Source organism: Lathyrus oleraceus, chromosome 5 (genome assembly GCF_024323335.1).
Source record: "Lathyrus oleraceus cultivar Zhongwan6 chromosome 5, CAAS_Psat_ZW6_1.0, whole genome shotgun sequence".
NCBI lineage: Eukaryota > Viridiplantae > Streptophyta > Magnoliopsida > Fabales > Fabaceae > Lathyrus > Lathyrus oleraceus.
The window spans coordinates 289,504,071-289,531,860 of NC_066583.1; the positions used below are offsets into that span (position 1 = coordinate 289,504,071).

At 36.4% G+C, this 27,790-nt stretch overlaps 1 protein-coding gene and 1 pseudogene across 1 annotated transcript; one reads left to right on the forward strand and one right to left on the reverse strand.

The window, feature by feature from the left end:
• The first annotated feature begins 5,568 nt into the window (after positions 1 to 5,568).
• LOC127083977 (protein SMAX1-LIKE 7) lies at positions 5,569 to 10,778 on the forward strand. Its single transcript, XM_051024340.1, has 3 exons — positions 5,569 to 7,244; positions 7,788 to 8,031; positions 8,739 to 10,778. Exons 1-3 carry the CDS (start codon positions 6,076 to 6,078, stop codon positions 10,563 to 10,565), a joined length of 3,240 nt encoding a protein of 1,079 aa, XP_050880297.1. The 5' UTR covers positions 5,569 to 6,075; the 3' UTR covers positions 10,566 to 10,778.
• Positions 10,779 to 17,894: 7,116 nt separating this feature from the next.
• On the reverse strand, positions 17,895 to 27,329 carry LOC127080246 (peroxisome biogenesis protein 7-like; annotated as a pseudogene).
• Between the last annotated feature and the right edge of the window lie 461 nt (positions 27,330 to 27,790).

Consider the following 27,790-nt stretch of genomic DNA (forward strand, 5'->3'; position numbering starts at 1 on the left):
AGCCCGTACACCTTTCTTTCTTCACCATGTGTTCACAAATCCAGCTGGTTGTGCAACATAAACTTATTCTTCTAAGGGGTCATTCAGGAATGCACATTTCACATCTATCTGACACATCTGCCAGTTTTTTATGTTTTCTAGACCAACAACCAATATGATTGTTTTGATCCTAGCAACAGGTGAAAAAACCTCATCGAAGTCGATTCCTTCTTTATGAAGAAATCCTTTCGCCACAAGCCTCGCCTTTTGTCGAGTCACTCCTCCTTTTGGATTCAACTTTACCTTGTATACCTACTTCACATCGATTACCTTCTTGTTTTGGGGAAATTTGATAAGTGACCAAGTGTTTTTGACTTTGATTGACTTCACCTCTTTGTCCATTGCTTTCATCCACTTTGAATCTTTTGATGCCTCAGTTGCGTTGACAAGTTCGACATCTGTATAGAAAGCATAATGTACCAGCTCATATTCTTCATTGACCACATCATCTGATGTAATCACACGTTCTTGCAACCTTGCAGGTACGTGTCTTATTCTTTAAGGTCTGCTTGGGCCTGCTTCACCTCTAACTTCTTCCTGTCTAATTTCTCTTTCGACTTCACTAGCTGGTTCATCATAAAAGATTCTCATTGAATCTTTCTTGACATTCTCAGTCCAATCCCACTCCTTAAGCTCATCTATGACCACGTCCCTGCTGATCCCATTTGCTCATTCACTGGGTCGAATAACTTGTATCCTCCATTTGAATGATATCCTATCAGGACCATCTGACTCGACTTGTCATCAAGTTTTCTTCTCAACTGATCTGGCATTATGTCTATGTGACATAGATCCAAACACCCTCAGATGAATCAAGCTAGGCTTGACACCAGACCGATATTCTTCTGGCGTGATTCCTTTTAGCTTCTTCGTCGGACATCAGTTCAGGATATGTCGCAGTCGGCACAACTTCTCTCTATAATTCTTTGGGTAGATGCTTGCCTTTCAACATACTTCTAACCATATTCATGATGGTTCTATTCTTCCTTTCCGTGACTCTATTTTGTTGTGGAGTGTAGGGTGGCACCACCTCATGCATAATCCCTTCTTTCACACATAATACATCGAAATATTTCTACACATATTCTCCACCACCATCAGTCCTCAGAATCTTGATCTTTCAACCGCTCTGTCTTTCGACCATGGATTTAAACTTGACAAATACCTCGATCACTTCACTTTCTTCTTGATCAGGTAAGACCATAGTTTTTTACTGGAATCATCTATGAATGTAACAAAGTATTTGTTACCTCCAATCGAATCCACCTGCAGAGGACCACATACATCAGAGTGTATGACTTCAAGAATTTCCTTCGACCTGCTTTATGTATCCTTACTAAAGTTGTTCTTATGCTGCTTCGCCTGCACACATTCTTCACACACTTTGTTTGGAATGTCGATTTCTGGTAATCTTGAAACCATATTTCTTATCTTCAAATCTCTGATGTCTTTGAAATTGATATGGCCAAGTCTATAATGCCACATCCATTCATCTCTGCTGGATGCTGTTGCAAGGCACTTATGCTCCATCACATTTAGTTCAATCTTGAAGGTTCTATTCTGAGACATTGGAGCCTTGAAGATCAACCTTCCATTTGAGTCGAGAACTCTCAGCATCTTGTCTTCGATCGACACTCTGTAGTTCTTTTCGAATAATTGCCTTATGTTGAGAAAATTACTCTTCATGCCTGGTATGTACAACCCCATTTGAAATTACTGACCTCTTGGCATCTTTCCTCATAATTAGAACATCACCAACATCTTCAGGTTTTAGAGTGTTGCCATTTGCAAATTTCACCATGTTCTTCATTGAGGGCTTTATGTTGACAAACCAATCTTTCCTTCTAGACATGTGTGATCAGAATCCTGAGTCCAAGTACTACTGGTCCTTGAATCTCTCTCCATCTCTTGTTGTAACCATCAACAACGTCTCTTCTTCTTCTTCTTCTTCTTCATGTTTCACCAGCTTTGCATTAGCTTCTTGATTCTTCTGATTTTCTGGACAATCACTAGAATAATGACCATACTTCAGACAATTGTAACACTGAATGTGACTCTTGTCTAGCTTTTGACCACCGCCTCTTCCTCTACCTGCAACACCACCTATTTGGTTGCCTTGGTTCCAAGGTTTTCTCTGATTCGACCAGTTTCTTTCTTGTTGATTTCGACCAGTCAAATTGTTGTAACCTCCCTTTGCATTTGTTGACATTCCATCTTCCTTTGTCTTTCCTTTGTTTTGCTGATTGCACCTGCAAAGCCATATCACTCTTCGACTTTCCTGCGGCTCTTTCAGTCATTCTTTGTTCATGAGATTCAAGCGTCCCTTCAAGCTCTTCCTTTGTCAGTTTTGACAAATCTTTCGACTCTTCTATGGCTACTACCACGTGGTCAAAATTTGGAGCCAATGACCTCAAGATCTTTCTAACAACAGATCTTGATGTCAACATTTCTCCACATACCTTCATTTGATTCACCAGTTTCATAAACTTGGTGAAGAAATCTGTTATGCTTTCATTGTCTTCCATCTGAAGCAATTCATACGTTCTTTTGTGAGTTTGTAACCTCACCTCTTTCATCTTATCCGTGCTTCCAAACGATTTCTCCAGAATTTCCCATGCTTCTTTCACTGACTCTGCATCACTAACCTTTTCAAAGTTATCTGCATCAACACATTGATGGATTATAAAGAGAGATTTATAATCTTTCTTCTTCAATTCTTTATGTGCAACCTTTTCTTGATTTTTCGCATCTTCTGTAAGCGTTGCCACTCCTTCTTTCACAAGATCCCAAAGATCTCAATAACAAAACACAACCTTTATCTGCTTGCACCGATTCTCATAATTGTTGTTCTTGAGAATCAGAAGATTTGCTGGAAAACGCATGTTTGGATGATTCGTTGCCATGGTGATTTTCTTCCCACGAATCATTTAAACTGGAGCTCTTGATACCAGATGTTGGAAATCCACCACAATCTATGGAGAATTTCAATCAATCTTGATGAACAAGATTTTTATCACCCACACAATGGCAATAGCATAAAAGAACAATGGAGAAAGAAAGAAAGTAGAGAACGATGAAGGAGAAGGAGAATTAAATTTTGCAGAGTTTCTCTCTGTCCACAAACTGTGAAAAACTTCTTATTCATTTTACAACTGCAAAATACTGTGAATTACAATGTTATGAATACTCTACTCACTTCACTACAAAAATAAGGGTTACTCCCTCTATTTATAGATTTAGGTTAACCTGGACCTCAAGCCAAAACCCAAAACTATAAAAACCCAAAATAGCTAACACTACTAAAATAGGCATAAGTCGAAATCCTGTGTGAAGCAACATGCTTCGACACTTCGACACACTAACACAACTCAACATACTAGGTGGTTTGACACTTCTTTGTTCTGTCGAGCAACCTGCTTCGGCATAAGGAATTGCAATTCAACAAGAATAAGAGAAAATCGTTCGTAATTGTAAGATTAAGGCATAATAGATTTGTGTTTTGGGTTGAATGTGAGATAAAGGAAGTCTGGGTTGTAACAATAATTCAGTTTGGTTTGGTTTTGTTCGTTTTGCAAAATACAAACCACAAACCAAATTGAACTGCGCGATTTTATTAAAAAATGACTCAAACATATCCGAATCAAATGCAGTTTTATGCAGTTTCAGTTTGGTTTAGTTTAATTTGCGATTTTCTATTGAAACGGTTCAGTTTTGAACACCCATACCCAATACAATTAACTCCTCTCATGTTGTTCTTATTTATATTATAGATAATCGAAACCATCTTGTTTTTTTCTATTCCATTAACTAAAAACTCTTGATGAACTTTTCATATTCATCAGAGTCAGAGCTACTTGCTCTAGATGATTGATGCTTTTCTTTAAAAATATTATTTTTCATTCTTAAATCCTTAAACTTTTTTCTTCAAAATTATTTCTTTTTCAAGCAAAAGTGTATAATACTTTTGCAAGATTTTAAACTTTCTATATTTTCTTTGAGCATGATTAAAACATTTATTTATGGTTTGAGCATGATATTTGGAGCATCTGCAACCGTAATTGGTCGGACCAATGTAAGTTAATTTTTAATGTTGCTATTATCCATCTGCCGAATGCTGTTTGGCTTGCTAGAAACAATGTCAAATTTAAAGACAAGAAAATCTTTACTTCTTCTTCAATTTTTAGTATAATGTCGGTTTGTGAGTTGGCTGAAAATAATTTCAAAACTCCCTCTTTTATTAATATTCATGATTTTGAGTTGTTGAAATATTTCAAAATCACTATTTAGCTTCCTTGTGCTCTCAAGGTTGTGGAAGTTATTTGGAAGCTATCTCTGTGGGATTGAATCAAGATTAATTGTGATGGTGCTTATTTAGGCAATCTGAGTTCTTATGCTTGTGGAGACATTGCTAGAGATTTTGATGGTAGATTTTTTGGTGCTTATGTTAATTTTTGGGGTTTCTAATTCTCTCATCTCTGAACTCTCCGGTGCTATGTTAGCAATTGAGTTCGCTCATGAGAAGGGTTGAATGAAATTTTGGTTAGAATCAGATTCTATGGTTGTGGTTCAAGTTTTCAACCCCCTTTTAAAGTTCTTTGGAAAATCCGTACCAGATGGATTAATTGTGTTAATATCACTGCGAACACGTCCTTTGTGATTTCTCTTATCTTTCGAGAAGGGAATAGCTGCCGGACTTGCTTGCTAACATAACTAATTACACCAAATACACTTTACTTTCATATTTTTTTAGGGTTGATTTTGTAAAGAATACGCTTAGTTTTGTTATTCTTTAGGTTTGTTTCTTTCAAAGAGGATTTTGGCTTTGTCTCCCTCTCTTGTTTTTGGTTTTGTCCCCCTCTCTTGTTGTATCAGTTTTTTTTTGCTATATAATCTGTTTAAAGAAAGTATTGATCTATTAAAAAATAAAAGAGATTTGTTTTTTAAACTTTTTAATTAATAAAAAAATTATGATTGATTATTTATAAAATTATGTATTATTCATTTCTATGCAAATATTTTTCGTGTTTGATTATGTATCATAAAATAAATTTTAAATAAATTAATTATATAAAATTCTTTCGAATTAAAAATAACCTTTCCTTTTTTAGTACCACTTTCTTAAAAAAATTTATCTATCTTTAATTGTCACCGATAAAATTTAAGGCAGTATTAACTACATTTTTGTCAAAATTATCTTTAAATAATATTTACCAAGAAAAAAATAAAATAAATTTAATATAAATAATTAAGAATATTATTATAAATAAAAAAAAGAATTATTATTTAAGAATAATAATAATTAATTTTTTTGAATGATGTAAAAAGTAAATTAAAAAGGAGTATATGGAGTAAGTTAAAGTTGAAATAATTTTTCATAATTTTGATGAAATTGATTGGTATCCAAAATCCACATAATCAAAGAGGTAGTACACGTGAGCAGAAGGTGACTGTGGTGTTTGGCCCACCAAAAGTAAGTGGAGGAAGCATCTCTCCCTTTCTCACACTGATGAAAAATAAAATAAAAGCAACCATAAACATGATGATGATGATGACGACGATGAAGACGACGACGAGTAGCAGTAGTAAAAGAGTACGTAGCCTCTTTGATACTCAACTCCACCTTCTCCCAATCGCAACCAAAGACAAGCTAGCGACAAACAAATCTCTCTCAATTTCAATCATGTACCCCCCACCCCATATCAAATCTCAAACAAATTACCCTCTCTCTTTATACACATTATAATCGAATATCTCACAATCTTTTCTAGGCCCCGCCATTTTATTAACCATCTTCATTAACCACTTAATCCTATCAATTTTCTTTAATAATATTCCCTCACTCACTTCTTACCACTACTCCACTTTACACAGTTCATTATTATAATATTTATATATAACCTCTGCAAATTGCAAATTATACTATCAGTCCTCAGTCTCCACTATACTACACAAAACCCCTTTTCTAATTTATTAACCTCTCAAACCGTTATTTTCCATCCTTTTTAGGAATAACCCATCGGTTTATGAAAACCAACCATGCCAACGCCAGTATCCGTGGCGAGGCAATGCTTAACGCCGGAAGCCGGACGGGCACTAGACGAAGCTGTCGCGGTAGCAAAACGCCGCGGACATGCTCAAACGACGTCACTTCATGCAGTGTCAGCACTGTTATCGTTACCGTCTTCTTCGATTCTACGCGACGCGTGTTGTCGTTCGAGAAACTCGGCTTATTCGCCAAGGTTACAGTTTAAAGCGCTTGATCTTTGTTTATCGGTGTCGCTGGATAGAGCACCTTCTTCGCATAATAATGTTTCTCCCGATCACGAGCCGCCGGTTTCTAACTCGCTTATGGCTGCGGTGAAACGGTCTCAGGCGAATCAACGCCGTCATCCTGATAATTTTCATTTTTATCATCAGCAGCAGCAGTTGCAGAATCAGCAAACGTTTTCTGTTTCTTCCGTTAAAGTTGAGTTACAGCATTTGATTTTGTCTATTCTGGATGACCCGGTTGTTAGTCGGGTTTTCGCGGAGGCGGGTTTTCGGAGCTCCGAGATTAAGTTGGCTATACTTCGTCCTCTTCCGCATCTCTTTCGTTCTCGCGGTCCGCCTGTTTTTCTATGTAACCTAACGGAGCAGCCTCGCCGGGGGTTTGGGTTTGGGTTTCCGTTTTTGTCTGGTTTTGGTGATGAGGATGATAATTTCCGGCGGATTGGGGAGATTCTTGTTCGGAGTAAAGGGAGGAATCCTCTGCTTCTCGGTGCATGTGGTAATGATGCTCTGAGAAGCTTTACGGAGGCGGTGGAGAAAAGAAGGGAGGGGGTTTTGCCTCTGGAGCTTGCGGGGCTGCGCGTGATTTGTATTGGGAAGGAATTGGAGAGTGGTGATGGTGAGATAGTGGGTTTGAGGTTGAGGGAGATTGCTGTTATGGCGGAGGAGTGCGTGGGACCCGGTGTTATAGTGAGTTTTGGGGAGTTGAAGGGTTTGGTGAATGGTGAGGGTGGGTTTGGGGAGAGTGTTGTTGAGGAATTAGCGAAATTGTTGAAGATTCATTATGATAAGTTTTGGTTGGTGGGTTCTGCTGCTAGTTATGAGAGTTACTTGAAATTTCTTGGTAGGTTTCCTTCTGTGGAGAAAGATTGGGATTTGCAGATTCTTCCCATCACTTCTGTTAAGCCTTCTGAATCATATCATAGCCCCAGACCAAGGTATATCTTATATCCTTTTGTGTTTACTTATTTATGTTCATGTCTCTTGTTATTGTTATGTTCTGATTTCAAATATTTAATTGCTACTTCTATTTTTTAAATAAATAAAATTCATTTCCTTATCTTAACTTTGTGGCAAAGCCTATGCTCCCTTTATTTTTTTAATAATATCAAAATTTTAAAGCATAGGGGATGAGTTAATCCATCATTGTGCATCTTATTTGATTTTTTAGTTTTTTAGTTTTAGTGTATCATATGCTAGATGTTCTTATGATGGCAACCAGTTACAAAAAAATTTCTGGCATGAATTTGTTTTTGCAACTTGAGTTTGAGGACGACAACCATTTATAAATTTTGATTCCATTAAATTTGTGTTGCAGCTTTATAAGATATTGGTATTTTGTGTTTCTTGTAATTAACTTGTTGACATTTAGAAACTTGGAGATGGGTTGCAGCTTTGATGTGAAGTCTGTATCTTTGACAGAGTTATTAGATTCTCATGGTTTTTCTCTAAACAAGATTTTTTTTTTGTTTGGTTTACAGCTTAATGGATTCTTTTGTACCACTTGGTGGCTTTTTTTCATCACAATCTGATTTGAAAAGACCACTAGATGGTTCATTTGGATGTGTTCCTCACTCTCATCAATATGGTGAAAACTGTGAACATGAAATCCTTGCTGGTTCGAAGGAAAGATTTTCTGTTTCGGCTCCTGATCTATACTCATCTAGCTTACCTCAATGGTTAAAGACTACAGAATTTGGCACTGCAAAAGCATTGAATGTTAAGGTGTGTATCATTCAGTTAAATCTACTAAATTCAGTATAAATTATTTGTATTTTATTGGGACAATTCTTGTTGAGTGAGGAGGTTATTTTACCAACCTTAAAATGGATTAAATTAAAAGAAAATATACTTAAGGTAAGCAATTTCCCTGGAAAATAAAAGATTAAAGGAGCTTGATTGAGGAAGTGGACCTACTTCCTCTGTGATTATTTATTTTCAAGGGGCTTTTTAATCATTGATTGTTTTTTTCCTTTATCCCTTATAACATGCATGTGCATAATTGTAGTAAACACCGAGGATGAGCAATTCTTGGGACGACTTGCTTGTTTTTGCTTACTGGTTGACTCTAGTAGCATGTGCTTAAATAGTTAATTCAACAATTTGAAGGCTTTAAGATTTTTGCTTTTTCTATTTGTCTTGCCATCAGTGGTCATAGTACTATTGAAAGAAGATCAATAGATCATTGATGTTACAATGGTTTTTGTTCTAAAGATTTATTATGACAAGTTATATGATAAATGATATCTAGTTTTATTTTTACATGGTAATTGTAGTTCATTTGATTGTTTATTATATCATCTCCAGTTCCTTTTCAATCTTGATTTTTTCACTCTCCTTTTAATACCTCACTTGCTTTCTTTCTCTCTCACCACATCTTTAGACCTTTTCATTTTTTGTGTAAAAGACCACTTTTCTTTCATTCAGTGCAGACCAAAGATGGTGTTTTGGTGGATAGTAGTGAATCTTGTACGACGCATACCAACTTGGACAACATATGCCAAGTTCTGCATCAGCGTATACCCGAGGAAAATACTTGTCCTATTGTTGTGGGGTTTCATTGTACTGCTGACAACAAAAATGAAGATGCTGACAACCGCAGAAGCAAAATCTTAGACAAATCACCTACTGAACACATCAACCTCAACTCTCATGTACCCGTTGGTGTTCAATCAATGGCAACATTACAATCCAGAAGTCCTTTTCCCGCTCTCTTCATGACAAAACAGGATAACAATACTCCGAAACTAACTGAGATGTTCCAGAAAGTAAAAGATCTCGAGACAGGTGACCTAAGATCATGCAACATGTCCAGTTCAAGTGTGTCCGATGGTAGTCAACTGTCTCCCACATCTGTGACTTCAGTAACCACCGACCTTGGCTTAGGAATATGCTCCTCTCCTACCAGCAATAAATTGAAGAAACCTACAGTTCAATATACAATGGAGCCTCCAAAGGAAACCCCTAATCGATTTTCTTCAAGCTTTAATTTGGATGAAGAGAATATCATGAAGCATCCATCTCAATCTTCATCCTGCTTAAGTTATGACTATTGTCGACAAGTTGATGCAAGAAATCCTAAAGTTATTTTTGAAGCTCTTTCCAAGGAGGTAAGCTGGCAAGAGGAAGCCATAAGGGCTATTATCAGAACAATAGTCAGCGGCTCAACAAAAAGGGATAAAGACCATGGAGCAAGGGGAGACAGATGGATGAATTTTGTTGGACCTGATAGGCTTGGGAAAAAGAAACTTGCGGTTTCTCTAGCTGAGTTACTGTATGGAAGCCGGGAAAACTTCACTTTTGTGGATCTAAGTTCCGAAGAAGTGGTTGGATGCCACATGAAATTTAGAGGGAAGACTAACCTTGATTTCATTGTAGATGAGTGCTGCAAGAAACCCTTGTCTGTTGTTTTCATTGAAAATGTTGACAAAGCAGATATAGTAGCTCAAACTAGTTTGTCTCAAGCCATCAAGACAGGAAAAATCATAGATTCGCATGGACGCGAAGTTAGTGTAAACAATGCAATATTCGTGCTTTCTTTCTCAGGTTACGAAAATAGTTTGATGCAAACAAGGGGGCCTTCCTACTATTCTGAGGAAAGAATACTGAGGGAGAAGGGAGTAGCTATCAAGATAAAAGTTGAACATGTGGTTAGAGACAACAGAAGCCAAAGCATCAGTATAACTAACAATTCAACCGATGTCATTCCTAATCTAAATTTCATGAACAAACGAAAACTGGTTGGTGACAATGAACTTCACGATCCTCATTTTCTCTCAGATACGGCCAAAAGGCCACATACAACATCAAACTGGCTTTTAGACTTGAATCTTCCAGCTGAAGAGGATGAACAGAAACAAACAGATGATGGAAACTATGAACATGTCTCAACTGAGAACCAAAACCTTTGGTTGCAAGATTTGTATAATCAAGTCGATGAAACAGTTGTTTTCAAACCATATGATTTTGATGCACTTGCGGATAGATTGTTGAAATTGGTCAGAAGTAACTTCAACAAAATTCTTGGTTCCGAGTGTGTCTTACAAATCGAAACAGAAGTCACGGACCAATTGGTTGCAGCCGCATATGGCTCATACAGGGATATGGAGGTGGAGAATTGGGTTGAACAAGTGTTGTGTGGTGGATTCAGTGAAGTCCAGAGAAATTACAACCTCAGTGGTAGTTCCATTGTGAAACTTGCCACATGTCCAGAGCAAGCTCTAAGTGTACACCTTCCACCAAGCATAATTTTAGAGTAAAATCCGTTCAGTGATTGTTGTCTTTTCTATTTGAATGTATAATTTAGCTGTACCATATAGTGAAACAATTCTAGCCTTCTTTAGTCCCTATTATTTTTTTGGGTTTCTTTCTCTAGCTTTCAGTTGTGTATAATATATATGTAATATGTTATTTGCAGCTAGTGCTTTGTGTGATTATCCTTGCATATTTAAATCAAATGTCTTTTTGTTTAAGTAAGTTGTTCCTTGATGTAAATTATTAAAAAGATCATTCCAATAATATATTTAAATATATATATATAGGAAGAAGATTGAAAAGCTCATTAAATTAAATAAAAATACAATTTAATTAATTTTGGGTTGGGCTGTATTGTAGGAACCCATCAAGAATAGATAAAAGGAAACAAAGGAGGTGCAAGTAGCTTAAGTTATAGCCTCTAGCTAACTTAAATTATCCTGGATTCAGAACTTTGTATTGCGCAACAACCTAGGAGATTGTTCTTTATACTTTATATATTTATCTCAAACTTTATGAGTTTTTAAAATTAATCTAGTCGAATTAATCCTCAATTTAGTTTTTGAAAATTGTGGTAGTCGAAACCGTCACAATTAATTTTAAAAATTGTGGCAGTTGAAACCTCATAATTTATCTTACTAGAATAATATTATACTTACTAATTTAATTTAATAATATTATACTTACTAATTTAATTTTTGAAAATCAACGTCATAATATTCGCGTTTCATATTTATGCTTAGATAAATTTAAATAACACTAGTGAGCTTGGATTCCTCATGTTGGTAAATGATCTTTACATCATTATTATTATGTTCATCTTTGCAATAAGAGAATTCTTTGTTATATTATGATTAAACGGAGATATGCTTAAATTTGATGTATAGTATAGGATTTGGATTTAGGTTTAGGCAAGTTGTTAACTTTAAACTGTTATTCTAGAAGTTTTGAAAGGATAAGGTCAAGGTCTTTTTAGATTTTGCATAGGTCAAATAGGTATTTTGAGTTGCAAGAACCAAACATAGCTGTAATAGTTTATATTTGGCATTGCAACGTCAAAATGAATAAATCGAAGTGTATTCCATGTTGATGTGATTCTATGCTATCTCATGTTATTCATTTTTATTGTTGCTGTTTTTGGTAAATAAAATAGAATGTCGCGGATTGGGCCAACGTCTTGCATTTGATGTCTTATATAACCATCAATTAAGATAAGTGTTCTTGCTTAAGAATGTTAAAATAGGTGTAGATTTTTTACATAATTCTAAAACAAACAAATACTGCTATAAGGGGGTTAATGGAAGTCTGAGCTTTTTCTACGGAAATGTGTCCATATCAAAGTATATGTTGTTCTATCAAGGTTATAATTAAAGCTTTGTGTTATGAGCTGGCAAAATAATACTGTTAGAGGAAAAGGACAAATAATAAGCAATGAAGGACAGATGGCAAATGATCCTAACATTGTGGAACCAAGGAGAGGCAAGAGGGTGAAAATCCCTAACAGAAAATATTCTGTGTGTCAGCATATATAGCAAGGAGGATGCAGTGAGAAAGCAGGCAACAAGTGACACTATTCTCTCTTCCTCTATTGGCATTCCTTGTGAATGATTTCTCTCACTTTTCTATTGCATTAAGTGTAGTGTTTCATTCCAAGAAGGATTGAGAAATTATTCTCAATCATCTCATAGATTCTTCATTGTACTAACTATTATTATAATGAAGTGAATCTTTGTGAAGAATTTGTCTGCATAATTTTTCATCTGTTACCACTTTCTGTTGCATAGCATAACAGCCCTTACATTTGGTGCTTTCATCGACTTACCATGGCGGAAAATACGCGAATGAAAGGTTTGGAAGCTGCCATCAATGGTATCAACACCACGATGCAGAAGATGATGGAAGATGCCGACGCACGACATAACGACTATATGCAACACCGACACAACGATATGGCGCGTCTCGAACGGGTTGAAGCACAACTGGGCTCTTTACAACTCTCTTCCGCCTTGAAAGGTAGCGGGAGCTCAGACGGAACTCCACGGCAGCCGTTTCAGATACGCAACGTGAAGCTTGATTTTCCCAGATTCGACGGTACTGAGGTATTGAACTGGATCTTTAAAGTTGAACAGTTTTTTGATTATTACTCGACACCGGACAATCAACGCCTTACCATTGCGGCGGTGCATCTTGACAAGGATGTCGTACCTTGGTATCAAATGATTACCCGTAACAACCCTTTCCGATCTTGGGGTGCTTTCACACGTGCTCTTGAATTGGAATATGGTCCTTCTCCATACGAATCTCCACGACCTACCCTTTTCAAATTAACACAGACCTCAACGATCAGTGAATACTACTCCACCTTCACAACCCTTGCTAATCGCTCCCATGGCCTATCACCGGATGCAATCTTGGATTGTTTCATTAGTGGGCTTAAGCCCGAGATCCGTCGTGATGTCATAGCCCAAAACCCTACCTCTCTCTCTCACGCCCTTTCCTTAGCTAAATTATTTGCAGAAAAATACACCCCCTTCACAAAACCCTACCCACAAACCACAAAGCCCATTTACAATCCTAGCCCACACTCTCTGACCCGACCCACCAACGCCATTCTACCCGCTCCATCAACCCGACCCCAAACTCAAACACCAATTCCCAACCCTCGTCCCATTCGCAGCATCACCGCTGCTGAGATTCAACTCAGGCGTAGCAAGGGCCAATGCTTCTATTGTGATGACAAGTTCACACCCAACCATCGTTGTCCAAATAAACACTACCTCCTTCTCCAAATTGATGATTCTGATTCACCCGAGCAAGAAACAGATCCGCCAGATGCTGATTCTTTACTTCAGATACTTGAAACAGAGCACCATCTCTCATTTAATGCCCTCAACGGTGCGCATCGTGCAGGCACACTTCGTTTTCAAGGGCACGTTCAAGGAGTACAAGTCCAGGTTCTCCTTGATAGTGGTAGCTCCGATAATTTTTTGCAGCCACACATAGCTCAGTGTTTGAAATTGCCAATTCAACAAGCTCCTCAATTTCAAGTTCTTGTGGGAAATGGTAACACACTGACGGCTTCGGGATTGATTCAGGACTTACCAGTCACGATACAGGGTCACAATCTCCACCTTCCAGTGTATTTACTTCCTATTACTGGTGCTGATTTGGTACTAGGAGCACCATGGCTCAAGACTCTAGGTCCTCACATTGCGGACTATGATGTGTTATTGATTAAATTCTACTGCAACAACAAATTCATCACTCTTCGAGGAGAGCAATTCATGGAACCGAGTCAGTCTCAATTTCATCATATTCGTCGTCTCCATAACACACATTCTATTGATTCATCGTATACTCTGCAATTCCACTCTATAGCACCATCATCATCAGTAGCTACTCTTGATAAATTACCAGACGATTTAGCTACCTTGTTGCACCGTTATTGGAAGGTTTTTGAGGAACCTAATCGTTTACCTCCACCAAGGGTACAAGATCATTCGATTCCTCTTTTTGATGGTAGTAATCCGGTTAAGGTCAAACCTTATAGATATCCACACAGTCAGAAAGCAGAAATTGAACGAATGGTTTCTGAAATGTTACAACAGGGTATTATTCAACCTAGTACTAGCCCGTTTTCATCCCCGGTTTTGCTGGTTAAAAAGACAGATGGATCCTGGCGTTTTTGCACTGATTATCGTGCATTAAACGCGATTACAGTCAAAGATAGCTTTCCAATACCAACAGTTGATGAGTTGTTGGACGAACTGTTTGGAGCTGCTTATTTTTCTAAATTAGATTTGAGAGCAGGCTACCATCAAATCTTAGTTAATCCTGAGGATCGTCATAAGACTGCTTTTCGTACACATCAAGGGCTGTATGAGTGGCTTGTCATGCCGTTCGGGTTATCCAATGCACCAGCTTCGTTCCAAAGTCTTATGAATTCTGTTTTTCGAGACCAATTACGCAAGTTTGTGTTAGTCTTCTTTGATGATATACTGGTGTACAACCCCTCTTGGTCTGCACACCTTGAACACCTGAAGGTTGTATTAAGGTTGCTAGAACAACATGAGCTATTTGCAAAGCTTTCCAAATGTTGCTTTGGCCTTACTTCAGTGGATTATCTAGGCCATACCATCTCAAATCAAGGCGTTGAAATGGATAAATCTAAGATTCAAGCTGTCATGGAATGGAAAGTTCCGTCTTCTCTCAAACAGCTTCGAGGGTTCTTAGGATTATCAGGTTATTACCGTCGTTTTATTCGCAATTATGCTGCCATTGCCTCACCCCTCACTGAACTTTTAAAAAAAGATGCTTTCCATTGGACTCCAGCAGCTACTGAAGCTTTCGACAAACTCAAACAGGCCATCACACAAGCCCCAGTTTTATCATTACCAGATTTCCGATTGCCTTTTACTCTTGAGACTGATGCTTCCGGGTCCGGTATCGGTGCGGTGCTAAGTCAAGCACGCCACCCCATTGCTTATTTTTCAAAAAAATTGTGCCCTCGAATGCAAAAGCAATCTGCGTATGTCCGGGAACTCTACGCTATTACAGAAGCTTTGGCGAAATTTCGTCACTATTTGATTGGTCATAAGTTTGTTATCAAGACTGATCAACGCAGCCTCAAATCCCTCACTAATCAGTCGATTCAAACCCCCGAACAACAACATTGGCTTCACAAATTTCTGGGATATGACTTTACCATCGAGTATAAACCGGGAGTGGATAATATTGCAGCTGATAGTCTCTCGCGTTCATTCTGTTTAGCCCTATCAATACACACACCTCAACTTATTTCCATGATTCATTCAGCTGTGAATGAGGATTCTGTGTTGGCAGAGATTAGAAATCAATGCTTGTTGGGTACATGTCCTACACCTCACTATCAAGTCAAGCATGATATGTTATTCTGGAAGAATAGATTGGTTATTCCTCAACATCCTGAATTGATCAAACGCATTCTCACTGAGTTTCATTCTTCAACCTTGGGAGGACATGCTGGAGTTACACGCACTAAAGCGCGCATCGCGACTCAATTTTTCTGGGCCACTATGACTAAGGATATCAAGGAGTTTGTGTCACAATGTTTAGTTTGTCAACAAGCCAAACACTCGACAACCTTACCTGCTGGATTACTCCAACCTCTGCCTATTCCACAATAAATTTAGGAAGACTTGTCGATGGATTTCATTACAGGACTGCCACCGTCTAATTCTTACACTGTTAGTCATGTGGTTGTAGATCGTTTATCCAAATATAGTCACTTCATTCCCCTCAAGGCTGACTATAACAGTTACAAGGTAGCAAAAGTCTTTCTTCATACAATTGTTAAACTTCATGGGTTTCCTAAGACTATTGTGTCTGACCGAGATCGTGTGTTCACAAGCCAATTTTGGCAACAATTATTCAAACTCAGTGGCACAACATTGTCTATGAGCACGACATACCACCCTCAAACCGATGGCCAATCTGAAGCTGTAAACAAATGTTTAGAACTTTATCTTCGTTGTTTCACTAGCGATTCTCCTCGTGCTTGGTCCAAATTACTGCCTTGGGCAGAGTTCTCATACAATACTTCCTTCCACACAAGTATTGGTATGACACCATTCAAAGTGGTTTATGGACGAGATCCTCCGGGCCTTATTCGCTATGAAGTTAACAATGGTGATCCACCATTGTTACAACAGCTGTTGACGGAGCGAGATGATACATTGACTGCTCTGAAGGCTAATTTGATGCGAGCTCAACAAATCATGAAGAAATTTGCTGATAATAAATGACGATTTGTTGAATTTAAGGTGGGTGACATGGTGCTGGTCAAGTTGCAACCTTACCGTCAACACTCAATAGCTCTTAGGCGCAATCAGAAACTCAGTATACGTTACTTTGGCCCCTTTCCTGTCATGGAGCGCATTGGTCAAGTTGCTTACAGGCTGATGCTTCCCACTACTGCGAAAATTCACCCTGTGTTCCATGTGTCTGCGTTAAAATTATGCAAAGGTGACCACCATACATAGCTGATACCCCTTCCATTAACTACTACTGAGCAAGGACCATTAATTTTGCCTCACGCTATTGTTAACCATCGCACTGTCATCCAAAATGGCCAACCAATTCAACAGGTTCGAGTCCAGTGGGATACTTTGCCGACGGAAGTCACTTGGGAAAACTGGGATGAATTGAAGGTTATGTATCCTAACCTTGAGGACAAGGTCCTTGTTAATGAAGGGAGTAATGTTATGAGATGGCAAAATAATACTGTTGGAGGAAAAGGACAAATAATAAGCAATGAAGGACATATGGCAAATGATCCTAACATTGTGGAACCAAGGAGAGGCAAGAGGGTGAAAATCCCTAACAGAAAATATTCTGTGTGTCAGCATATATAGCAAGGAGGATGCAGTGAGAAAGCAGGCAGAAAGTGACACTATTCTCTCTTCCTCTATTGACATTCCTTGTGAATGATTTCTCTCACTTTTCTATTGCATTAAGTGTACTGTTTCATTCCAAGAAGGATTGAGAAATTATTCTCAATCATCTCATAGATTCTTCATTGTACTAACTATTATTATAATGAAGTGAATCTTTGTGAAGAACTTGTCTGCATAATTTTTCATCTGTTACCACTTTCTGTTGCATAGCATAACAGCCCTTACACTTTGATGGATAAAATAAGTACATATTTTAAAAAATAGATCTATTAATACAAGAAAAAAAAGACTATGCTCTAACAGTGTAAAATATTTTTATACTATCAATCAATCAGAGACGTGTATCCCGTCAAATCACACTTTTAATTTTAAAATACTGGTATGACATGGTAGAATGTTATAATTCTATTGGATGATGGTGTAAAGAAAATTTACACTGACAGTGCACTACCTTTAATCTCTTAATACAATATATGTTTTTGTATCCATCTTTGATCCCTCATTTTTTTTAGTTTTAATCTCCTATTTTAAAAATTATATTTTTATCTATTTTTTAAGTTTTATTTTTAATTTTAGTCTCATAATCAATTTAAAAATAATTTTTGATGATTTATCGCTTATTCTATTGATATGTCAATTTCTATTTGCCCAAATATATTTCCATCTCATATCAATTCATTTAAAATTAATTTATTTAATTTAATTCAATTATTCTTATAAATCAAGTAATTAAAAATCAGAATAGATAGAACATATTAAAGAGACATTGAACTTGTTCTCCTCGTTCTCATGTTTATGTGTTCATCTAGGTCACAATTCATCTATTTCTGGGTTCCTTGACATCACATATATTTCTCCTCAACATTGATACAACCAGAAAGATCCATAAAGCATTGAATCTTATGACTTAAAAAACCTATTGAAAACATAAGCAACTTGATACCAACTAGTAAGTTCATACCAACCAATACTAGCAATGAGTCCTTCAACAAGAACACTCGTATCAACCCCAACAACAAACTAGGTATGATGAACATATTTACTCACCAAAACATCCTCCACCATGAAATCCTAAACACAAACATACATATCATAAGAACATGACACCATCAAATTCTGCACATGTGGCGAAAATTTCACCTTTCTAACAGCATACACATGCCCTTTAAGCACTGAAATTGGAACCCTAAAACTCCTAACATCCCAAACCTTAATTGATTTATCAACTAATGCAATGACAATAATATATTCATGGTGGAACCTGGCTCACGAACGTCCCAGATTCGGAGAGTACATTCACCAGAAGCAGAAGCGAAAACATCGGTTTGACGAGGGTTCCAAATGGCGGAGTAAACATAGTATGCGAACGGAGGGAGGCCGATATACGGTCCATAATTTGAAAGTGGCATCCCATGAGACGGAGTGGAAGGAGTCACGGCGGACGAGGTTGTAATCAACAAAGTGAACTTTGTGGGTGTGTTCGTGGAAGGAGCGGATAAGGTTTGAAGCTAGGGGAAAAGCGAGGTTGTAAAGTTTGACGTAATTTAAGGATTTGGTTGGACTAGAATTTAAGGATTTAGTTTGGGTTAAGTAAAATAATGAGTGTTATATATTTGTAAGGATAACAAGATTGAAGATTTTTAGATTCCCCAGAAGGAAAACAAGTTCAATGTTTTATTTTTATTCTGATTTTTAATTATTTGATTTATTAAAATAATTGAATTAATATTAAATTAAATGGAATAATTTAATTTTAAATAAATCGATGTGACTTAGAAATATATTTGGATAAATAGAAACTGACACATCATCAGAACAAGCACCGCATCATCAAAAACTATTTCCAAATTGATCCGGGGACTAAAATCCAAAATAAAACTTAAAAAAGGGACAAAAAAACGTGATTTTTAAAATGAAGGGATCAAAACTAAAAAAAGGCAAAATAAAGGGATCAAAGTTGAAATTAAGCCTAAATTTCTCATAAATGTAAGTGTCATCATTTCTTTGAATCTTTTTAATGCTTAATTGTTTAATATTATAGGTTGAGATATGACTTTCTTGAAAAAAGGGAAAGTTTTTCAACCGAATATTTGATAGGATGATTTTTTTTTATCAAAGTTATGAAATCAGAGTTTCTATAATAAAAGGGAGAAATACTATAAAGCAATTTAAGAGAATTGAAATAACATTTTCATTTATTGATAATTTCAACTCTCTCAATAAAATTACAATAACTGTGTATAGTAAAATAAAGGCTTAAAGGTTAAAAGATCAACTAAATAATATTTAAGAAAAAACTCAACTAAGATAAATGATTTTTCTTCCTTATATACTTGAATTGTTTAAAATCTAATTCCACGATCCTATCTTACTCGCCCCTTTAAGAACAACCTTGTACTGAAGGTTATAAAATCTTATTGCTACATTAAGCTTTCTTGGATCCAAGTGCATGAACATAAATACTCAGTTAGTGTAGGCATATCTAACCGTAGGTTCAAGAAAATCCATGTCTAAGTTTATGTACGTGGATCTATGTGCTTGTAGGTATGAAGCTAATGATCTTGATATTGTTGTCTATCTTGATGTATTAATGACGATAACGCTAATGCTTGTTGAAGTAGGTGGTGATATCTTTCCAACTCTTTGATGATGGTGATTAACTTAAAGATATATCGAGTTGCATCAAATAGAAGGTTTAAGGCTTAAGGCTTTAGAGAAGTGCTTATATGATTTGTATATCTGAAAAAGGAATTTAAAAGCTTTAGATTTGTGAAAGAAAGAAAGTATGAAAGCTCATCTAGTCGTGTCTCTCTAAGTGACAAGAGTCTTGTGAAAGTAGGAGATTAGCTTTTAAGATACAAAGGAAACTCAGACCTACACCTAAAACGTTTTTATTGGTCTGACCAAGAATCTATGAAATTCTATACCGAACTTATCTCGAACCTAAGCAAAATTTTAATTAGGCTAAACTTACGACCCGAATCGAGATTTTTACCAGGATAGCCACAAACCAATGAGAGATTTTAAACTAGGCTAATCTCGAACTGAGGAAAGCTTTTAAATGGGCTTAGCTTACAAACCAAAAGGCGACTTAGAATGTAAATCCCCAGACCAAAGTTTTTAAAGGGTTTAGCTTCGAACCCAAACAAACAATCTCTAATGGATAAGTTATTCAACCAATACAATTTTTTTGGGTGAACTTATAATTATACTCTTATAGAATACAAAATTCCTCACTTCACAAATGAACTTTCTCGAAAGCACTACGATTCAAAATATGTGAGAGAAAGTTGAAAATATATTATAGAGAGAGTGAGATAGTTAACTCACATTTTTGGATGCCAAAATGTGAAGGGAAAACCCTTTATTTATAGGCTAGAGGGTGGTACAAAAGGAATTTTTTTGGGCCAAAATTAATAAGCCAACCGGTTGGCACCTTATTCCAATATATTGGATGACCTAAAAATAATTGATTAGAAAAGTTAAAAATAAAATAAAAGATGCAGAGACATTGGAGACCATTAAGACGATATTCCAAACGATTAAGGATGACTTTTGCACTAACCTAATCGATTGGGCATAATTACCAATTGATTGGATAGTACGATTTTTTCCAAAATTATTCACACCGTTTCTAGTTCAATTGGTAGGTATCCAAAACATTTTTAGGGCTTAAAAACCTATATATGTGTATGTGTGTGTGTGTGTGTGTTCCTGTGTGTGTGTGTGTGCGTGTGCATGTGTGTGTGTGTGTGTGAGAGAGAGAAGGTGTTCTATTCGAGAATCAGAAATGGGTGATCTAACTCCATGAAGGAGGAAGAAAGATGAGAGGGTGATAATGGTGGTCTTGAAAGGGGGCTATGATCTCCTTTACGGTGGCGCTGGGTGGACCTCCATGGTTACCACTCCAGCGCCCAAGCCAGTTCAAGATTCAAGAAGATTATAGTAAAATTGGAGAATAAAGATTGTGTACCTTCTCATTGCATATGAACTATTTGTATATTCGGGTCAAGTAGTGTGGGTCTTTGATGGATTATGCGTTGGTGGACTGGGCCTTTGGCCGTTCCGAAAGAGTTTCCCCAAGACTTTACCGGGCACCAAAGGTGCTGGGGTAAGCCTTATGTATTATTGATCGAACTTTATATAATAGTCCGGTGTGAAGCAGAACATAATCATTTGGGACCGGTTTTTGAAAAGTAATGGGGGACATACACATTTAATGCAGTTTTACCACTAAGACGCTTCATCACCCATTCTTACACGCGCGGTGAGGTGCCTAGCTAGGGTGTGGCGCAATTTAGAGAGTACTTGAGAGAATAATACTTTTAATTAATATTCTAAATATAGATTTCCATATTTCAAACCTAGCACTATTAAACAATGGATGTGTGTTTAGAAAAGAGGTTTTGTTTGAAAAGGTGTTGGAAGTCATCTTCCTCTTGAAACGATTAGTCCTTAAACATGAGTTAGACTTTGGTATCAGTTGTTAAGCATGTAAATCCATACACAATAGGAGGGGTTAATTATGGGTTTCCGAAAATGGTTTTTTGAATTTTTTTAATAATTATTTTAAGAGTTTAAAACTATTTTAGAAATTAGCAGCAAAAATTAAGAATACAGGAAATAAAATGCGGGAAATAAAGAGTTAAGGATAGAGAAGTAACATAAGAAACTATAGAGATACAATAAAAAAGAAAAGACCTAATCCTCTCCCCAATATTTGTTATTGAGAGTATCCATTAAATCTTAAGAGCATTTAGTAGGATAAACTCTTGAACCCCCTTATACAAGAAAAAAAATAAAGTTCCAGGCTAACTTTGAACCAAATAACGAGCAAGGAGTGAAGCGGTTAGTCTTCCTTCCAAACAACGGATTGGAGTAGTTAGTCTTCTTTACAAACAATAACTTGAAGTGGTTAGTCCCCAGACTAAACCGAGATTTTACTTAGACGTATCTCGAAACAAGGTGAGCTTTTAAACTAGGCTAAATTCATGAACCAAACCAAGATTTTTACTGGGATGACCATGAACCTATGAGGTTTTAATACCGGGCTTATCTCAAAACTAATAAAGATTTTTAATTGGGATGAGATTATGAACCAAACTGAGGTTTTTACTACGATAACCCTGAAATAATGAAAGATTTTAAACCGACTTGATCTTGAACCGATGAAAGTTTTTGAACGGGCTTATATTACGAACCAAAATGATGATTTAGAGTCTAAACCCTAAAACCAATGCTTTTAAAGGGTTTAGTTTTGAACCCAAACAAACAATCTCCAATGGATAAATTATTCAACCAAGAAAAAATATTTTGTGGTGAATTTACAATTATACCATTCTGGAATACAAAATTCCTCATTCCACAAAAGTACTTTCTCGAAAGTGCTACAACTAAAAATATGTAAGAGATATTTGAAAATATTTAGAGATAGATAGATAGATAGATAGATAGATAGATAGATAGATAGATATATAGATAGATAGATAGATAGAGAGAGAGAGAGAGAGAGAGAGAGAGAGAGAGAGAGAGAGAGAGAGAGAGAGAGAGAGAGAGAGAGAGAGAGAGAGAGAGAGAGAGAGAGAGAGAGAGAGAGAGAACTAATGTTTCTAGATGTGAAAATATGAAGGCAAGAGCCTTTATTTATAGGTTAGAGGGTGGTACAAAAAAGGAAATTTTCTTTGTAAGAACAAAATTAGTTCTACAATAGATTCCAGGATTTTGATGATAACAAATGATGAAACCAAAAATGGCACCCTAACGAAATTTCTCTAAGTGTGCAGGACTCTGAACAAAAACAAAGTAATCTGATCCTTTATCAGATACAGACTCTAATCAGATACAAGTACTAGAAGATCAGAAGCATCTGAAAAAGAAGTGCATTCTAGAAGTTCTGACTCTGAGCAAAACCAAGACAGCAGAAGTCCAGAAACTCTAAACTTCCATTGGAATCAATTCTGATGAGCTAAAAAGATCAGGACTATCAGAAGCTCTGATGTAACTTCAACACAATCTCAGATTGACAGAGATAACGTAGATTCTGACGAAGGTTCTCCTAATCCAGAAAGAGTAACGGAAACAACAACTTCAAATGGAAAGAAAGTATATTTGGAAAGAAGTTATTCAGGGAGACAAATTGGTTCTGGCAAGAAACACATAAGTAATGGCATTAAAATCTCATCAAAGACAAATATTCTGCCATCACTACAACGGTCCTTTCACCACTATATAAAGGACGACATACTTCAGTGAGAGATACACCTGAACGCACAGAAATTCTCTACCCTCTCTCTCTCTCTTAGTTTTTCACGAGCTGTTGCTCATACGTGAAAACACTTGCTTGCTCTACTTGCTGTAATATTTGCTGAATCTTAGAAGCATTTTAGATTACAAATTCCTTTTGTTAAATTGATTTTGTTCCTCAAGTGACTCTGCGTAGTCTGTATACTTGGGAGGACTAAGAGATCTTTCTCTTAGACGTTGGTTGTAATAATCTTTCAAGATTAGTGGATTAAGTCCTTTTTGAAGGCGAAATCACCTTGGTCGGGTGGACTGGAGTAGCTTTGTGTTATAAGCGAACCAGTATAAAATCTTGTGTGTTCTTATTCTGCAAAAGCGCTTATTTTCCAAAAACAATTCAAACCCCCTTTCTTGTTTTTTCTCACCTTCATTCTTGGGCCAAAATTAATGATACAATCGATTGGATAGACTAAAAATAATCGATTAAAAAAGTTTAAAAGGAGAGAAAATATCCAAATATGTTGGTGTTCATTAAGACGCTGTCCTAAACGATTTAGGACAACTTTTCCACTAACCTAATTGATTGGGTATAAGTGGAAATTGATTGGACAATACAAATTTTGTCCAAAATCATTCCGATAGTTCCAGATTCAACTAACACGTCTCCAAAACCTATGTAGGACTATTTTATTAATAAATATAGGCCTAAAAACTTGTTTTAAGGTTTGTGTAATTTAGCTGTATAATCTTACAAAAAAGTCTTTTGTGTTTTTACAATGGACGATTCACTTAGACATAATAGGGAGAGCTTTCACACTTATCTCTTTATTACTTTGAAGCTTCAAGACTTTTCAATTAAGCCAATCATGTAGACACTTGCTTGAATATTCTTGGAGATAAGGCTTGATATTTATTTAAGTTATGTACCATCGACAAAGGATCAAACCCCGACTTATCTTCCTGCATCTTTAACCACTTTGTCATATTAGCTTGACAAGATGGTTGTATAATACACTTTCCTATAGGTTTCCCTTTGAGTTTTCATAATGAAAGTTGTCATCATCAAAAGCACATTGAAAAATGAAAACTATTGACTTTGATCATTTATCTTTCATATGATGTGTGTGAACCACAAGTGCAGGATTGTGATAAGTGGTAAAAAGTATCGATCCCACAAAGATTTATGTGATTACCAATTCTTATTTCAACCGCATTTATATAAAGTGATCGAAATTGGTTTGTTTGATTACAGACTGAAAAATAGATTTAACATATAACGAAAAACAAGGCTTAAGAGTTATGGTTGTCCTTCTAGATTTACCCCTAAGATTATTCACATTTGTGTAACAAGAAGATTTAATCCATTTTTATAGAAAATTATATAAATTTGGGTGTCACCTATTTTCATGGTGTGCACATCAAAATGTGTTTCAGGGACGACTAAGCAATCTAATCAAGTTCGTTTCACCTTGTCACGTGACGACGCATCTTGATTGTATCTCAACTAAGATCAAGTTGCCTTGTCAGTGGCGCCTCGAACTCAATTATTTAGCAAATTTCATTTGGATGTTGAATCATTATCTTTCGATACATGATCAACATCTCTTTTGAATTTGCTTTTGCAACAGGCATAAACATGGATTATATTTCAAGTTCTAAAATAAAGTAACTTTAAACTTCTTGTAATTACAAGTGAATAATTTAGTAGGGGTTAGTCATGAGGTGACTCTCATAACCCCATGTTCCTAAGGATCTACTTACTCATGGTGAGATGAACAACAATAATAAGTAAATAAAGGGAATTTCATGAAAATGTAAATAAAGGGAATATAACTAAAGCAATAATAAACTAAAGATGAAGATGAAGGCAATATTATACTAAGAATGTTGGAAATTATAAAAGATTGCTAATAACTTAAGGTAAGAATAAGAGCAACAATTGTTTAGAATGATATAATGAAAGATGGATCCTTAGGCCCCTATTTAGCCTAATTTAAGGCTTAAGTCACTAATTGCTAGCACTAATTTCATACATAATTGACACTTAACACCAATCCTAAAGAAACTGGGAGTTATAAAATCCAATAGGTCTAAAAAATATCAAAAAGCGAAAGGTTTTGCAATTGACTGAGGCTTGACACGAACCGTGTCAGTGGACACGGGCTGGCCGTGTCAGCCTCAGGCTCCTTTAATTGACATGCCTCCAAAGGGGGAACATAACCAGTGTCATGAGACACAGCCTGACCATATTGAACTTGGGAATTTTGTACTAGAAAATCAACTTTTGGCAATCTTTGGCCTTTTTCGTCCCGATTCGCTCCACTGACTTCTTATTCCCTGAAAACAAACATAGGAGACAAAAATGTGTAAAAACAAATTAAAATGCTTAAAACACATATGAAATCAAAGTGAAAATAAGCAAGAAACATAATACATTTACCACCTATCAAATACCCCCAAACTTGAACTGTTACTTGTCCTCAAGCAACAAGCTTGCTTAGAAAGAATTAGGATCAAGCGGTTTTCGGTCCTTCAAAAACTCAAAAAGATGAAAGCTTTATCATTGCTCATACGTGGGCTGTTAATCTGACCGACTAAGATTCAAGTTCCCCTATATTCACCAACACCAAAGGCATTACCGGAACAAAAAACCATAAAACATATACAATCAATAGTTTCTTACTTTGGTCACATCTCTAGCTACACTTTGGACTTAAGTCTCTTATCGATTTTATTTGTTTTCATTTTGACAATCAATTTAAGACACTTTGAATTATGATAATCGTCACACACATAAGATTGATTTATAAATTTTTTATTTAGACACCAGATAAGTAATAATTGCTATTTTTATTCACTAATGAAATTATACACTTTTGTGTGCTTATTTATTGTCCATTTTGGGATGATGTTTGGAGTTTAATCACCGTTGGGATGAATAACCGGGCGAGGTTTACTCAACTTAGAAGGTGCAATTGCACTTTACTTCCTTTTTCATCATTTTTGGGCTATTTTATTTATTTATTTCTCAACCAATCATACATATGTGTGAATCTAAAGTGTGTCAGACTGTCATAATAAATTACTTAGGAAATACTTCTCAAAATTCGAGTATTATGATACAAAACATGTGCTAAACTCGTGACTCTTTTGGGAAACTAAGGGTGTTCGAGTAATACCGGTTTTATGTGTTTTCCACGGGCCCCAAAACTTAGCCAATCTTCCTAAAAGTCCTATATACTTTCTCAACAAGTTATCAAATCATAAGTTTTTTCAGGAATTTTTTTTATAATCTAATTTTCGGGTGTTTTATCAACAATATATGCAACTTATTCAATTGAAACTATCCTACCATCACAAAAATCACACACAATCAAAATAAAACAAAAAATGCAGTAAAATAAGGGAAATACCCCATCAAACTTAAATCGAATATTGTCCCCAATGTTCCAATCCAAGTAGGGAAATGTATAGAAAAACTCACAAAGTGCCTCACTGTGGAGGCGAGAAGCGCATCAAGAGTTTTTGTAGCGACCTCTGTATATCTTCCACCATAGCACCATGTCGTGCTTGCTCTGTCCCTTACCTCTACTGTTCTACTTTCAGATACTCCATTTATGAGTGCATCCATCCCCGCTGATCCTGATATTGACTTGATTGCCCATCTTCGTGATAGGTAGGGGGCTTGAGTCTCGCCTATGTCCTTAGCACCACCTACATGGTTAGTTTCATATCTAGGAAAACCATCATCCTCAAATTCCTCTTCGGAGGGGGTTCCAACAGTATACAACCAAATTTTCTTAGCTCCTATTCTTGTTTTCTGTTCAGGAGGTAAAGTCCAGCCCTCTCATGCACCATTATGCCATATGATTCACCATCGGGGTAAATCATCCTCATGTTAAAAAGGGGTCCTAAATCACAATGTGAGCATCCCATAATAGGGAGCTCTATGTCCTCACAGAAAGCAAAATCCACATGATCCACTATGGGGGTAATCAATCCCCCTATCACTATATCTCCCATGGTGGAGTTAGTGACGCGACTAAGATGTTTGGCCAGAAAAGTAGGAATATTAACATAATAGCCATTAACCATGGCATGAATAAGATACAACTCTCTAAGGGAAGCATTCCTTATGCTATCTCCTATAGCAAATAAGGTGTGTGTAAGGACATTGTGAATGTATCTAAAACTGGATTTTGAATGCGAGAGGCATTGACACTCTTTACATTATAAAGGGTCTCACCAAAAATATGGGCCCATAATTTATTTGAGTTAAAAGACTTAGGGACATCACCTTCCCCATCAGTAGGGATGTGAAAGATATCGACGAGAGTCTCAATTAGGATTTCGTAATTTGAATTGTGCGACTGAAAACTCTTTGTGCCAGTGGTTTTTAATTTTACAGCTTAATCAGTGGGGCCATCCGGTACCTTATATGTGTTAACTTGTAGAGTAAAAATAAACTATAGGGTATGTTTTGCAAACACTGGGAAATCAGAATTCACAAGATAGTGCAGCCCCAAATTATTCAACAGAAGATCAATATTATTTTT